General features: G+C 46.4%; 2 protein-coding genes across 2 annotated transcripts; both read right to left on the bottom strand.

The window, feature by feature from the left end:
* Positions 1 to 607: 607 nt before the first annotated feature.
* On the bottom strand, positions 608 to 3,879 carry LOC119328473 (eukaryotic initiation factor 4A). Its single transcript, XM_037601454.1, has 5 exons — positions 3,722 to 3,879; positions 2,742 to 2,814; positions 2,495 to 2,601; positions 1,979 to 2,409; positions 608 to 1,632 (listed from the first exon to the last, which is right to left on the bottom strand). The coding sequence occupies exons 2-5, from the start codon at positions 2,810 to 2,812 to the stop codon at positions 997 to 999; spliced, it is 1,245 nt and encodes a 414-aa protein (XP_037457351.1). The 5' UTR covers positions 2,813 to 2,814; positions 3,722 to 3,879; the 3' UTR covers positions 608 to 996.
* Positions 3,880 to 4,588: 709 nt separating this feature from the next.
* On the bottom strand, positions 4,589 to 11,670 carry LOC119329157 (UDP-sugar pyrophosphorylase). The gene is made up of 17 exons (XM_037602162.1): positions 11,545 to 11,670; positions 10,914 to 11,018; positions 10,533 to 10,649; positions 10,192 to 10,332; positions 9,330 to 9,426; positions 8,498 to 8,625; positions 8,340 to 8,411; positions 8,168 to 8,232; positions 7,901 to 7,961; positions 7,700 to 7,817; positions 7,267 to 7,391; positions 6,957 to 7,033; positions 6,400 to 6,505; positions 6,188 to 6,247; positions 5,545 to 5,625; positions 5,218 to 5,457; positions 4,589 to 5,114 (listed from the first exon to the last, which is right to left on the bottom strand). The coding sequence occupies exons 1-17, from the start codon at positions 11,668 to 11,670 to the stop codon at positions 4,947 to 4,949; spliced, it is 1,887 nt and encodes a 628-aa protein (XP_037458059.1). The 3' UTR covers positions 4,589 to 4,946.
* Between the last annotated feature and the right edge of the window lie 4,266 nt (positions 11,671 to 15,936).

The following is a 15,936-nucleotide window of genomic DNA, read 5'->3' as shown; positions in this document are numbered from 1 at the left end:
CGAGAAGTTTTACTGCAAAGCGCCTGAGCCACTGCTACGTCATGGGGGATGTTGTAACCAGCTGCAAGCGACAAGCTGAGATGCTGCAACCAGCACAGCTGCAAGCTGCACAGGTCAAGCATCAGCACAACGCCCAGCCGCACACGACGAGGTTCTGCAAGGGGCAGCAAGCAGAGGGTTGCAGGGACAGGCCGAGATGCTGCAACCAGCACAGGCCAAGCTGGAATCGGCACAACACCCAGCTGCAACCAGACGAGGTTCAGCAGGCGTCCAAGGTTTGTGAAGAGTCAGCAGCGCTATCAGTAGCCTCTCACTCAAGCACAAGGCTAACAAAATGGTGTGAAGGGGGAAAAGATCTGATGAGCTCCGTCCTAACAACTAGGATGACATTTCACCATCTCTATTTACTCTCTCTGGGAGGATGAGAATCCTTTTCAAGTTACACTGACAGGATTTACAGGTAACCCAGTATATTAGTTTCACTCAGTACAGAGAATAGGAATTTCAGAAAGTATAATCCTGAAACCCAAATAGCAACATGCGAGTGGTTATAAGTAGATAAATACTCCCTTTGACTAATAAGGATAGGTTATTGCTAAAACATTAGTAAACAGTTTTTAATAACGATAGCATTAAAAGTTCCGATTGCAGGATTACATGCGGTAGGTAAAGAGTCAAGGATGACACAAACAAATAACATCATTCGGTCATTACATAGTCTTAACAAATAAAGTGAGGACTCCAGCAACAGCAGCATGAGCAGCAGCGCCTCCCTCCTCAGCACATAGAACCACAGCCTAGCAACTACAAAAATTCCCAAAACATGGCTTAATAAATCCCAAATTGTCCACGACCACGACTTTAAAGTAGAACCCCAGCAGACCATTTATCACTTGAACCCCCCCACCCACAGACAAGAAAGTTTTGGTGATACTTCAACAAAAACAAAGCCCTGTCCGGACCCCCTTACCATATGTTCTCCACAGCCCGCCCCGCTCACAGAAGGTCGGCAACGTTGGCTGGGAGCTCTTCAATCACCACGTTGTAGAACTTCTGGATGTCAAACAGCATCCTCTCATCTTCACGGGTCACAAAGTTGATGGCCACACCCTTCCTCCCGAACCGACCACTACGACCGATGCGATGCAGGTAGTTCTCTGGCTGGGTCGGGAGGTCATAGTTGATGACCAGGGACACTTGCTGGACATCAATACCACGCGCAAGCAGGTCAGTGGTGATGAGAACACGTGAAGAACCTGATCTGAACTCCCTCATGATGATGTCCCTAGTGTTCTGGTCCATGTCTCCGTGAGTGGCGGAGACGGTGTGGTCCCTGCCCCTCATCTTGTCGGTGAGCCAGTCCACCTTGCGGCGGGTGTTCACAAAGATGACACTCTGGGTGATGGCAAGAGTCTCGTACAGGTCACACAGTGTGTCAAGCTTCCACTCTTCCTTCTCCACATTGACATAGAACTGCTTGATACCCTCAAGGGTGAGCTCATCCCTCTTGACAAGGATCCTCACTGGCTTGTTCATGAACTTGCGGGTAATCTCAAGGGCTTCAGGGGGCATGGTAGCAGAGAAGACACCAACTTGAATCTTCCCTGGGAGCAACTGGAAGATGTCATAAATCTGCAAATATAACAAAATGTGGATCAATACCCACAGCTTATAAAATATGAAACAGAAATTTGAACAAAAGTAACAACAACATCAAGTGCCATACTAAGTAAATGTAAGAATGGATGAGCTTAGACAATGAAATTACACAAACAGATCATATGCAGCTCTTTAAACTTAACATGATTTATAACTTAGAACTTGCCAGACTTAGTTCTGATTAGTGATTAGTGATGATGCCTTAGATAGTCTACTAAGAGAACATTCACTTAAATTAGTTGCAATGATGGTGTCAGATCAATAAACTGTGAAGTATACCAGATGCAAAATATTACAGATGAAGAACGTAATTGTTAACCTGATCCTTGAAACCACGGGAAAGCATCTCATCAGCTTCATCGAGGACAAACATCTTGATGTTGTCAGGGCGCAGAGACTGCCTACGGAGCATGTCAAACACACGCCCAGGCGTACCAACAACGACATGCACTCCACTTGCAAGAATCCTTTGGTCCTCACGAACTGAAGTTCCTCCAACACAGGCATGAACCTTCACACCCAAGTAGTCACCAAGTGCACGCATGACCTTCTCAATTTGCTGTGCAAGCTCACGGGTGGGAGCAAGGACCAAGGCCTGGCACTCAACCAAACCATAGTCAAGCTGTTGGAGGATTCCAGAACAGAAAGTAGCAGTCTTTCCTGTTCCAGATTGTGCTTGCTGGATAACATCAAGGCCCTTGCAGAAAGGAACGATTCCCCTTTGCTGGATGGCAGAAGGCTTCTCAAAACCTGTAGGCAGAACAAACAATGTTCATGAGAGATGAAGAATACCAATGAAGTAGGACAATACAATAAAACACAACAGGCACAGTACCATAAGCATAAATTCCCCTCAGGAGGTTCTCTTGGAGACCCATGTCATCAAAGCTCTCGTGAACTTCATCATAAGAGGTGAAGAACTCCTCAGTCTCACCTTGGTTCCTGTATAAGATTTAAGGAGTATAGGTAAGAAGGTAATACACAAATCGAACAGCCAAAACAGGGTTGCAACTTGGTTAAATGCCAAGCAGCTCATAACAATGAGCAGCCATATAAAACAAAAGAATGTTCAGATTACTTACAGCAGCTCCTGCATCTTAGAATCATAGTTCTTAGCGTCAAACTGGGAACCTTCCGGTGCCATTCCTGCCATGGCTGTAGCAGAAATAACATATGTTAAGATCAATCAAGCAATGTGAAAAGAGGTGCAACAAAACATTTAGAAGCTTAATTAACTGGTAACCAGAAAATACATTGTAGTGTATGAAGATAGCATCAACAAGATGGTCAAGACAAACAAAAACATCTGGTACTACCTCCACATAACTCATTCTGTGTATGGACAAGTCTACACAGAACCCAGTTAATACCATTGAATCCATTGCAAACATATACCAGCCAGACAAGATTTCATATGCATCACACGAGACACAACTCAAAAACTTGCCCTTGACACTTGCTTTCAGATTGTCAAGAGAGCAAACGGCAAAAATAACTAGATGCACCTGATTCCTTTGTGCTCAATATAACTAGACAGAGCTTGCCCACTACAACTGTCCTCGCAGCAATCACGCAAAATTTCAGCATACAGCCACCACTAGCACACAAGCTCATCCAGCCAACTGAGCATCAAAACACAGGGCGCCGCCGCCAAGTAGAGCTACATACAAGTCCAAAGCAGCTACCTACACAAGCTTTTCTCACAGCGGAATAACAAATCCCCAACAAAACAGCTAAAGCGCATCGCGACCAAATAAATAGAACCCTGAATAACAAGAACACATCATCAGCCGAAACAGCGAAAGCTACCGGTCCTATCAGCTGCACGGAACCCGTATCGGCGTCGACAAACAGCTTAACCCTAAAACCGCGGACTCCCGCAGTAGAAAACCTAGCTTCACCCGCCGAACCGACGCAGATCCAGCCGCACAGCGACCCGGATCCGCCAAACCCGCCGAAAAGCAGCCGCACGCACAGATCGGCCCGGCGCGGCGGCGGCGGCGGCGAAGCGAAGCGAGACACGGCACCGGCGGGGGGAAGAGGGAGGGAGAGGGGGTTGGACCTGAAGCGTCGGGGAGGAGGTGCCGGGGATCGCCTGAGGGTCTGGTCGCGGTGAATCCGAGATCAGGTCTCGGATTCGGCGGCGTGGGAGCGGAGGCGATGAGGGGATTGGCAGGAGAGAGAAAAACAGAGGGTTTGGGCGGCGGCGGGGAGAGCCGCCTTTTAAGGGGTCCCCGGAGCGAGGCCAGGACGGGAGGGGGTAGGGTTTCTGCCCCCCCTCACCGGGCCGCTCATGGGCTCCTCCCTGCGGCCTGCCACGGCCCGTGCCGCTCTAGGTAGGAGGTCGCCGCGTCTGTCTGTCTTCTTTGTTTTCTCTTCATTTTTTAATTATTATCCTCCTCCCTTTTTTAATAAGCATTTTTTTCCTTTTGTTACGTCCTTCATTTGGTGTTTTTTGTGCAATATATTATGCATAAAATTATAAATCATCATTTTATTTCTCTTGATTTTTAACACGTGTACCACCGCCGAGTCAGTGCGCAGATATTAAACAAGGTACAACGGCGATCTCTTTTTTCCTTTAGGGGACAAAAATGGTGATCTGATCGTGTGGACTTAAGAGGCTGATGCTTTAAGAATCTAATCTACAAAGGGGGCAACGGCAATGGCAAGCAGGCATGGTCCTCGTCCAGCTTTCCCTATTCTTTATCAAGAAAAAAGTCCAGCTCTTTTCCATGGGCATGGCACAGCCACACATACCCCTCCCTTGCCTTTTTTTTTTTGCAAAACCTTTGCCATCTTCTTATTAAGCAGCAAAATGGCCAAGAAAATCATAGTTTGGAACGCGTAAATATCCCGCAAACTTTACAAAAAAACAGAGAAGAAAATGTCGATTATGCACGTTGCGGAGAGGGCCACCATGCTTGGACGCAAGAGCAACAATCTCAACAATTTTATTCTATTCGGTGCAAAGCGTTGAGTACACCAGCCTCAAATCCCAATATGAAATATCAACATTGTTTTACTTTACATAAAGAAGAAACGAACGGCGACTATAAATAAATATCAGTTATACAAATTTACATGAGCAACGGCCTGGTTGCTGAAGCAGCTTTGCTCCTTATTATTACAGTGGGAGGCAAAGAAATGGCTCCAGCTTATTGCTATTATCACATGACACTAATAATGAAGGCCACCCAATTCTGGGAGGACAATGTAATGTACTTACTATTCCCAGCTGCAAATTGGCAGAGGGACCATGTCAACCACCAGCCATCCATGCCTCTTCATGGGCTCAGGCAATGCTTTCCCGGCTCGGTGTAGTTCACCTCCAGCTGCTCAACCTTCTCAAACTTGAACCCGCGGATCCTCGTCTCTTCTTTCTCCGAGGTGTCCCTGTGGTCGACGTGCTGGATAGTCCAGCCTTTGTTTTCCACATGACCGGTGACTTTCACCTGCGAACAAGCATGGCAACAAAGACTCGATCATTTAGATGACGGTAACCACGGAGATAGATTCGGTAGAGTTTTCTAGCTTCACGGTGTATGTCCGCCTTACCTCTGCTTCGTCGACGGAGTTGACAATAAGAGCGCCGTCCAAGGAAAGACCGTCGATGACGACGTTCCGGCCATTGATGACCAGAACCGATCTCTGAGAAACTGAAGAGTTGCCGTGCAGCCTTTGCTTGACGTCCTTGAACGTAAGACCCCACCTCGGGCTCCAGGCCACGCGTGGCCAGACCTCTACCTCTTGACCATTGAAAGTGCTGACTACAGGGTCAGATATGTGTGCACCGGCCTGGAAAAAGAAAGGGTGTGGAAAGGAGCTTGTTGAGCTGGAACGCAAACAAGCTGACAAGGAGCAAGTGCCTGGCAGTGTCATCACCTTTCTTAAAATAAGGCTGTTTGCCCTGTAAATTGCCATCTCTCCTGAGGTTGCACTATGAAAAGGATTACCTTTTGGAACCTACAAAAAGGTGTATCAGAGACTGCTTAGAAGTCAAACTACAACTCTTGCACGATATCTGTATAATAAATGGCAACCTCTTGCAAACTTTAAACTGGGGATAGTGACATAAATGTGCATATGAAATACAGATGGCACCATCAAAGGGTGAAGAGCAACTTTAGTTCTCAACGTGTCGCAGCGAGACAATATCGATACTGACAACCAACATGGCCATCGAGATGCATACTTTAACCAGGATCATAATTCATCAATGCAAGCAGATAAACTCAGAGCAAGTCTTCATCCTATCAGTCATAAATGCTTCATGTGCAAGTTCAAAAGTGCAGAGAAACTTTGGTTCTCAGAGTGTCACAATAAAGCAAATTTAATACTGTCAACTAACATGTCTGTTGGCATACACACTTCAACCTCGATCATAATTCATCAACTGGGCATAGACTAAGAGCAAACCCAGAAACACTCTTCTTACCAAGCATAAATTCTTCATATGCAAGTTCAAAAGTACAGATGCAACACGCAGTATATAAATTTCAGTGTAAGGAAGGGCCAAAAATCATACTTTAGCTGCATCTTCAGGATTGTTCTTTACAGGAGCATATGCAAGCCAAGCATCCATCACCTACATTAAAAATGGCAAAGAATGAAGGTAAGGGATGTGAAACATGCACCAAGAGAGAAAACCTTTTTTCTTTTGCATCTGAATTATAACCAGATTACTAACATGATCAATGTAAGGACCATAGTATGATGAGAAGATATGTTGTTTCTTACCGTAAACCCAACTTTTGCCATTGGAGGTAGTGTTTTCGGATAGTCTTGCATCATGCACTCAAGACGAGTGGAGGATTTAAATGCTGTCTTGGTAGAGTTAGTATACCTAAATTAATAAAATGACAAAAGTATAATAAAGTTAGTATAAGATACACAAAGTTGTGTCAACAAAACTCACAATCACATCGGGACATATGAACGGCATTAAGACTAGTATACTGTGCTTGTGAGATTAGTTATAAACTTTTAATCAATGATGCATCTACAAAGATACTACAAAAACACATGTTATCTTTATGTACACTATTGAAGTCAACACCAACAAAAAGAACTATTTTTATAAAAAGAGCTGCATAAAGTAAAATTAAGAAAGAACATTCGCCAATAAATTGGGTTAAAGAAAGAAAGAGCAAAACCAAGTGCAAGTTCATTCTCCCAACTTAAATGACCACTGAGAGAAACAACTTATACCACTAAATGGAAATTGGACACGTACTTGTCGCCCTAATAGCATTGTAAAATACATCCTTGGAGGCAGCACATGGCAGCATACTTACTTTGGATTTACAAATTCAGAAATGGCGCCATGTGTTTTCTTGAGCTCCTCAATGTATGGTCCAAGCTCGAGTATCAGCTGCAAAAGGGCGGCATAAAGTTAGCATTACAAAAAGGTGAAGCTCCAAGACAATATGCATTCTAAAACTGACAACAAAGTATTGATACTAGACTAAAAGATCACACTGATGATATTAAATAAACAGGCCATGTTAAGCACCAAATTTTGAGTGTTTAAGACCTGTTGAAGAAAAGGATCATTTGGAAGTTGACACATCCCTACTGTTCTAATATATCTGTTTGCAATATTACCTGGTTTATATTTCCAGGGTATGGAGAATAGCCTGTTTCACAATTTGCGTCTCCATCAGGATGCCCAGTTGCACGAAGGAGTGGATCAAGCTGATTGTACTCCACATTGATCACCATTGTTCTACCTACATATAAGAACGGATCCAAGTCAAATTTGACAGAACATAAATACACATGAAAATGCATTCTTCCATCAGAATTGATATGTTAGATGGCAGCACAGAACAAGCTGAAGAATAGGGATCATATAGATATTTTGGACAAATATAACGATACTTTTTGTTGATTCCAGCAGTACTGATATAATCTGTAATCACTATTGATTCATAATATTATTGACCCAGTTGTCAGAAAAGCATCAAAGTTTCCACATATGTTTACCCATTAAATATGGTGAAAGCCAGTAAAAAAATGGTGAAAGTGGCAACTTTACCATCAACATGAGTAAGTTTGGTTATTCCACCAATGGCTTCCTTTGCCTTTCGAGGAACTGCAAGAGAATTAACATTGTAGCCCTTGGTGGCACTGACACCTAATGCTGATGGTATTGCCTACAAAAAGATGGTAGAACTAAGTTCCTGGCTCTCTACAGTATTCCTAATTATAATACAGTAGAAAAAGGCAGTGTACAAACATTAAAGAGCAATCCATTTGTGTCCTGGAAAAAGAGAACCCATCTCCGTCCTGTATTCTTCCTGTCAATAGAATGTGAAGTATTATAAAAAAAAGATCCTAATGTTTTCTTGTGCAGGGTTGAAGTTTGATTGATTACTTTACTAAACTATTTCAAATGAATCAATGATAACAGTTACGAGTAATTGCCTTCAAAAAGGCAACTTGTCTCATTCAGAAAGTTTGTTCAACGAAAAAATGCATCCAGTTCTTGAACCAACAGGCATACCATTGCTCGAGTAATCCACTTGAATAAAGAAGAGAATGAACATCTCCATGCCCATGTGGCTTTGTCTGCCGAATCACAAAACTAGAAGTAAGAGAAGTGCAAACTCGAGAAGATGAAAACAACAATAATACATTTTAAACCCCAGTATAAGCGATCATATGAAATTAGCAACCTGAATCTTGTACTTGTCATTTGGATCTAATGCAAGCCTTGCATCGTTGTCAGCTAGACATGCCACTTTTTCCTAAACCAAATAAGCATTAGTCAGCACCAACAGTAACAGCTGTGTATGTTTTTGGCCCCTAAGAAGCTCATGGAAGAAAAGACCACCTGCTTTAGAATTTTCACTTGTGATGGTTCCATTCCAAAATACGAGTTTGATTCCAAAAGCTTGATGGTCAGTGCATTCGTATCATCGGAAGTCATAATAGCAAATGGGATCTTCGTATGGCATTCGCCTGCATACTCAAAGAATGAAAAATTAATCAATTAAAGAAATGTCTGGATTTTCTTCAGGCCCTAAATTCGAGAATTTTGAAATAATTAAAATAAACAGTTAAAATCATGCTGGATGAGCCATTCACAAGAAACCATAATATACGTTTATCCAACATGTTGTCTAAAGCTCTATCAGGTTGTGAAAAGGAGAGGTAGAATTGCATTCTATCAATGTGCAGACTGAATGTAGAAACCAGAGACCAAACAAAACTGGTTTAACTTATCTGGTTCAGGTCTTTAATTTGGCCTAGGTTCATCTTGGTCTAGTCTATATAAGTAAATAATACTTCCTCCGATCCAAAATAAGGGTTAGCTCAAAACTGCGACACTTATTATGGATCGGAGGCAGCATGAAATTAGCAGTACCAATCCAATGATGTACCTCAGCCTAACATAATAAGTGATGTATATTTGAACAACATCCCTTTTTTTACATTCAAGCTACTTCTACGGGCTCAAGTCAGCCTATTCGAGCAGCCACACCAACCAACAGAAACCATAGTAATGAAAACAATACAAAGATCATCGTTCTACAGAATGGTAGTTCATTTCAGGAAAATGTTAAACTAAAGCGAAATGATCAACAGTGACAAGTATCATAGGAAGTATACGAAGTATTGGTGAGAAAACTAATCAACAATGGCAAGGATCATAGTCTACATACCCTCCATTTTGCAGCTCGCCTCTTGTAAAGCCAGAATAGACTCTATGTAATGTTGAAGAAAACATTTCCCAGTGGTTGTTTCCCTGGGGAGTGCTACCTGTGCAATGAAATGGTTAACAAAATGGTACTTTCAGAAGTTTGCTTGATGTCAATGTCAACCAACAGAATAACAGATTTCCATAGGGAATATGTTACATGTTCAAATTGTAATTACAGGATGAAACAAGACCTACACAAATCACCTGATGTACAGTCCAAAAGCAAAAAGTTCTGTGTTTGGCACGATGTGCAATACTGCTATCCAACAAATGATAAAAATGTGCTGTGGTACATAGTGTGTGAAAGTGGAAATATTGTAATAAAATAACACAATCAGTACCACAGCTGCATGACGGCAAAACAATATATCTGCTAAGAACACCCACATCCCACTTTTTTCTCTAAATTAAGTGCCAAGATGGATAAATCAGATTTCTCTACATACACTTATGTAAGTTTTTTCTACCCCATAGCACCAATGCCAAGTTCTTTCAGTTTTGTCATTTAAATTACAATTTCATATAGATAAGCTAATTAAAAGTAATTTATTTGGCGTAGCATTGATGCTAAGCTTTTTTTCTTTTCTCTTAGCACCTATTCTTGCATCCCTTAGCATTGGTGCTAGCCAGTTTCTCTGTCTTTAGCGTCTGCTTAACACCTAGGGAAATGGATGCTCTAAAGCATGATTCTGAAGAGCTAATTGATGTATATACCTGCTACCCTTGCAAATCATGAATACAAAATTTCAACTGTGATACATTAACATGACAGTCTTTCCAATTCTTGGCTGTAAGTATACTATCAGGAACTCAAGCCACATTACCTTAATTCCTTTGTAACCAAGTCTTTCACCAAGACCACCAGCTACAAGAACAAATGCAGCATTGCGTGCTTCTTTTACCCCAGCTGCTTCCAGTGAAACAAAATTGTCATCACCAAACGTCAATACTTCCCCCGAGGGAACCTAAAAATACAGTTCATCTGTTAACACCATGTACTTCGTTCAGATAATAAGGAGGCAAATCAGTACGCCATGGTTCAGAGCCGGAAAGAAAAGGAGCAACTGAGTATTCGGAATTGAAAAATTACATGGCATACAACACAAGAAAGTGTGTATGAAGACCCCAACAAATCCATGAGAAAATGGTGCATGGCAAGACTTACAGAAGGTGCGAAACCATCATATGGATTTTGTCCTGCCTTGGACTCTGCTAAAAGCTTTTTGGCATTCTGGATGTATGCTGCCAGCCCACCAGGATAGCTTGAGTTAAGTCGGCAAACCTAGGCAATGGAAACTTTTAGCAGGAAAAGAACAACAATCTTTGTTTTTGTGCCAGTTCTGCTTATGAAATTCGCTGACTTCCAACAGAAGGCTAGTAACAGACAAAGTTCACAGGTGCCTCTGATATTAAAGCTTCTCACAACAAAGTAACTATATCTTTTGGTAGGTAGTGAGTAGATATTCCATGGGTCCATGATAAGTATGCACGTCCATGTAACTGAAGGGGACGGAATACTTCATGGACATACAACAAAGACACACACCTGGTCAAAGAAGCTTTTCTTCTTGTTGTCGTCGACACCGGGCTCTGGCCAGTGTTCAAACAAGTGCCCCTGTCCTTCATTCAGCAGCATCTTTGCAAGCTCAACCTAGAATCACCCAGGAGGCAAAAAGAAAAGGTATTAAAGAGAAGAAGACAAACCCAAACAATGCGCATAATCCATGGCGGCTCGGGATCAAGTTTTTAGGCACAAAATCGAAGTGTGCAATGCACTGCCCGTCAAGTCAATGTTCAGATTCGGTAGTGCAGGATGAAGTACAGCAAGGACAAAACCGCACTTTGTTAAGAGACCTTTTAACTTGCAAGGAGTGGGCAACAGCAAGCCATCACCATCACCACGTGAGGGAACTAGGCCGAGGTAGTTGGCCGTACCGGCCAGCGCTAAATTATAAGATAATGCTGCGCCGAATCCTAAGAAATTCCGCAAACTCCGCCGCCCAAAGCATTACGCAACTCACAATGTTTGTTTTAACTTTTATAAGTATGCGCGATAGCAGTCCAGAAGAAAAACTGAATTATTAGGAACGAACGGCTACAGGATATGCAGATATGCTACTAGTAGTACTAGTACGAATGACTGCTACAAGATGCGGCGGGGTGAGATGATTAGTCACCTGGTCGTGGGAGAGGAGGTGCAGGTTCCGGCGCAGCGCGGGGCAGGGCCCGGCCCACTCGCCGCCGGCGGGGGAGATCCCGAGCGCGGCGACGCCGTCCGCCGCCGCGTGGACGCCGGAAGCCATCGCGCGGGGAGGAGGAGGAGGCAGATGGAGATGCGGTGGTGCGTTCCCGTTGGAAGGAGAAGAGGAGAGTCACGGCTCACGGGGAAGCAAAACCGTTTGATGCTCCGCTGCGGTGGCGTCGGTTCCGTCGGAAAGATCGCGACTTTTATTCAAGAGATAGAGAGAGATAGAGATGGAGAGAGAGAGAGAGGGAGGGAGGGAGGCGGCCTCCTCCCCGATTTGATGATTGGATGGGATGGGTGGATGGGGTGGGGCGGGGCCGGGGTGTCAGCGGGCGTGGACTCCGGAGTCAGTGTGCTGGGTTCGACGGGACGCGACGTCTCCGGGTGTGGACGGCGGCGGCGTGGAGGCTGATTTCTCCAAGAATATGCTGCGGTGCGGTGGCGTCGGTGCTGTGATTTGTCTGATTGGTCGGGCCGGGCCTGAAGAAGTCACGGGCGAGTGAGGCCAACTCCAGCGCACGACCAGGCAAAATGAACAAACTCCATGACTAGCGTGCGACGGTTTGGACCAATCTTAGAGCAACTCCGATGAGGAGAGCCAAACGGACGGCGCATTTGTCCGCTTTTTATCCGTTTAGGTCGGTCGTCCGCCCGTCGTCCGCCCAGTTTTGTATTTGGGTCGGCAATGCGCCCAACGCGCCGATCCATTTCATATCCGTATTCAACTTTTAAATAAAAAAGGCCCGCGGCCGATCATGCCAGTGGCCATGTCTCATGCCGGCACCATGTCAGCGCCGGCATAGAATGCCGACTTCAGAAAACACCACAGTTCATGCTGGCGCACTTGCCAGCCGGCCGGCACACATACCAGCACACAAAAAATGATGGGACTTGAGTTCGACCACGCCATCACGGCTCCCGTGGTCATGCCGGCACACCTGCCGGCATACAAAAAAGATGGCCCCTCGACGTCATAGATCACTCGTCGTCGAACTTGAGCATGTCGGCCTGCATCTTCTCGAACCACGGCCTCTTCCTTGGCGACAAGGCGTTGAGATCCACCTTCATGATCTCCACCCCGGTCATCATGCTTGCAAGAGCCACTTCTTTCGCCTTTGTCTTGGCGTTGGCGGCCTCAATCTCTAGCATCTTGGCTTGCTTCTCCGCCTCGAGCTCGAACATCTTGGCTTGCTTCTCGGCGTCAAGATCAAGTCTCCTCCTTTGGATCTCCATGAAAGCATCCATTTTGCTTCGCCTTGAAATGCCGACGCTCCTCCTCTCTTGAGTCATTCTTATTCATCATGCCGTCCACGCTTGCGATCAAGGCGTTGGTGGCCGCATCTCGCTTGTCCTCCTTCTTGGAGTTGGTCTTCCCCCGCGGTCGTGCCGGCTCGCCCTCCCCAACATCCTCCACGGCGCCCTTCCCCCACGTGCCTTGAGCGCGGCATATTGTGCCTTGAACTTCTCTTCGTCCTTGATGACCTGATAGCAATGGGAGAGGTTGAAGCACTTGCCATTGTGTTGAACCTTGAATGCCTCCAAAGCTTGAAATGCCTATAAAATGTTTCCATGCAAGCATATGGGCAAGTGATAGCAAAATGAAGACGTAAAAGGATGATCTTGATGGCACAAAAGAGGGCGGCTTGCTTGCTATCATACCATGTCTTGCACGCCGATGCCGCTCACGGGGCGGGCCTTGACGCTCTTAAGGGTGGCGCAAAACTTGTTGCACTCTTGTTGGATCACCCTCCACCGCTTGGAAATGGAGACCCACCCGCGCGTGCTCACAGGTAGGGTGGAAACTTCTTGCACTCATGAAACTCGTGGTGCACACGAGTCCAAAAGGTTGAATGCGTTTGCTCGGCGCTCGTCTTTGGGTCTTGTCCAATGTCTCGCCAACACTCGCAAAGAAGCTTGTCCTCAGCAGCTGTGTACGCCTTCGTGCGCTTGCTCTTGCGCTTCGGCTTAGGACCGACGGTTTGGTTGGTGAGCTCGTCCTCGAACAAAGACTCCACTTCGACGTCGCACTCATCCTCTTCCTCTAGCCCATAGTCGTCTGAGAACTCGTGGTCGAGGGGGAAGCCGTCCTGGTCGATGCCGACCTGATCACGCATGAAGGCCGCCTGATCGGGATCATAGCCAGCGGCCGGCATGAACGCCCCGCGGCCGTCCTGGCTTTGCGTCTCCTCGGGATCGTAGCCAGCGCCCGGCGCACCACCCTCGAAGATGAGGTGTTGCATGTAGTCCTCGTCGACGGCGGGCGACATTTCCTCGAACAGGTTACGGGCATTCGGGAGACCGCCGGCCGGCGTCTGTCGCGCGCGTTTCCTCATGCCGCCGGACGACGAGCCACCGACCACTGGGGTGGCGTTGAGGTTGATGGGCGCGGGCGCGGGCGTGGAAGGAGCGACCACGCTCATGTTGGGTGAGCACTCCCCGGAGAGGCGGGAGGCCTGCGGGTAGACGTGGAAGCCGGGGACCGGGTTGCAAGCCAATGCGCGGGGTCAGTCGGGCATCACCATCCGAGGAAACGCCGACAAGCCGGTGCTGGCCGCGGCGATGGCGGCTTGGACGAGGTTTTGCTGGCTAGGGTTTACCCCAAGCATGTAGAGCGCCTCCCTCGTTGCCGCGGCAACGCAGGCGTTGGTGAACTCCTGTTGCGCGGCGGCGGCCTGCGCAGCAGCCTCATCCCTCGCGTCCGCGGTGTGCCTCCGGCCCTTCCTCTTGGCCGACTCCCTTGCCCGTTGTTTGGGCGTCAGCGCCTTCTTCGGCTTGGTCACCGCGGCGGTCTTGCGCGGGGCACGGGGCTTGCGTTTCCCAGAGGAGGCGACGGCGCCGGACGAGGCGAGGAAGGCGAGGCCGTCGGCGGCATCGAGGTCGAGGTCGATGGCGTCCTCCATGGCCCGTTGGGGGGCGGGGGCGCGCGCGGGCGAGAGCGTTTTTGGGAAAATGGGGGGAAATGGTGGTGGCTGCCACCGACAGGCGGGCCCAGGGAGAGGAGTAGGCGCGCGCGCGTCCGTTTCGTGTCCGCGCAAAATTGGGCCTGGAATGGGTCACTCGCAGACGAAAAACGGATGTGCGTCCGTTTGGGTCGGCGCGTTGGGCCGCCATTTTTGTCCGCGCCGACCCAAATGGACGCAGGCGAACTATAAGTGCATCTAGTGCCCCTTAGTGATTTTGGTGTATTGAAGACTTATAGGTTAAGGGACTAATGCGTGTGTGAGTGTACACAGGTCTATAAGTCTATGAGGAGTTTGATATTTACAGGAAAAGTCGACCCCTAAAAATGAACATCTTCGACTGAAGATTTTGGTATTTCTGAATACTTTCATGAAGACTTTGAAAGTGAAGAAATTGGTGTGTCTGTGAAGACTTGATATTCATGCGAGGAATATGAAGCTTGAAGACTTTCGTTTTCATAGTTTTGTTTTTCTCTTTCTTGAGTCATAGGAAACACCGTACTGTTAAAGGGGGTCGAGGAAATACTGAGGAAAAATTTCCATGTGATGCTCAACTCAAAATCCTACACCTACCAATCCCTTCGAGTGAAGCCATTGGAAATCTCATACAGTTCAGTCAATTTTTTCAGTGACAGAGATGAAGTTCTTCTGGTCTCTGAGGAATTTGTCCTGACTGAGGAGTTAGAAATTCGCCAGTGCGGATTGCCTACACAGTGAGGAACATGATAGCCCTGAGAATTTTGCTACTCAAAATTCCGACCGTTGCTGTGCTATACGCCAGCTGTCCCAAAATATCTATCCACCTAACGGTCATATCATTGAAGGGCATTTATGTCTTATCATGTCGGGCTGCTCCCTAGGCTATAAATAGCCGCCCCCTACAACCACTAGCTGGTTGGCTGCTCCGAGAGAAACTGACACTTGTCATTTAAGAGCAACCCATCCTCCGAAGACTTTGAGCGAAAATCATCAAGTGAGGAAAAACCAAAAATCCAAAACCCAAACACCTACAAACCCCAAGTGATTGAGCATCACTAAAGATATTGATCCTGAGTGGATTCGACGCTTGTTATCTTTGAAGACTGTGCTTCTTCCAGACGGTTAGGCGTCATGGTCTAGAGCATCCAAGAGGAATTGTGGATCGCCGAGTGACCAAGTTTGTGAAGGTTTGGAAGTCGCCTGAAGACTTACCACGAGTGATTGGACGAGGTCTGTGTGACCTTAGTTCAAGAAGAATACGGTGAGGACTGGGTGTCTTGGACTAAGTGTCCTTGACTGGGTGTCCGGGACTGTGTGTCCTCGAGTTTAAATACTCAGCCGCTCCAACCAGACGTACAACTGAGACAACAGTTGGAACAGGTCTA

This window comes from Triticum dicoccoides, chromosome 7A (assembly GCF_002162155.2).
Source record: "Triticum dicoccoides isolate Atlit2015 ecotype Zavitan chromosome 7A, WEW_v2.0, whole genome shotgun sequence".
NCBI classification, from domain to species: Eukaryota; Viridiplantae; Streptophyta; class Magnoliopsida; order Poales; family Poaceae; genus Triticum; species Triticum dicoccoides.
The sequence above is the reverse complement of the archived record's forward strand: the minus strand, read 5'-3'. Positions and strand labels throughout refer to the sequence as shown.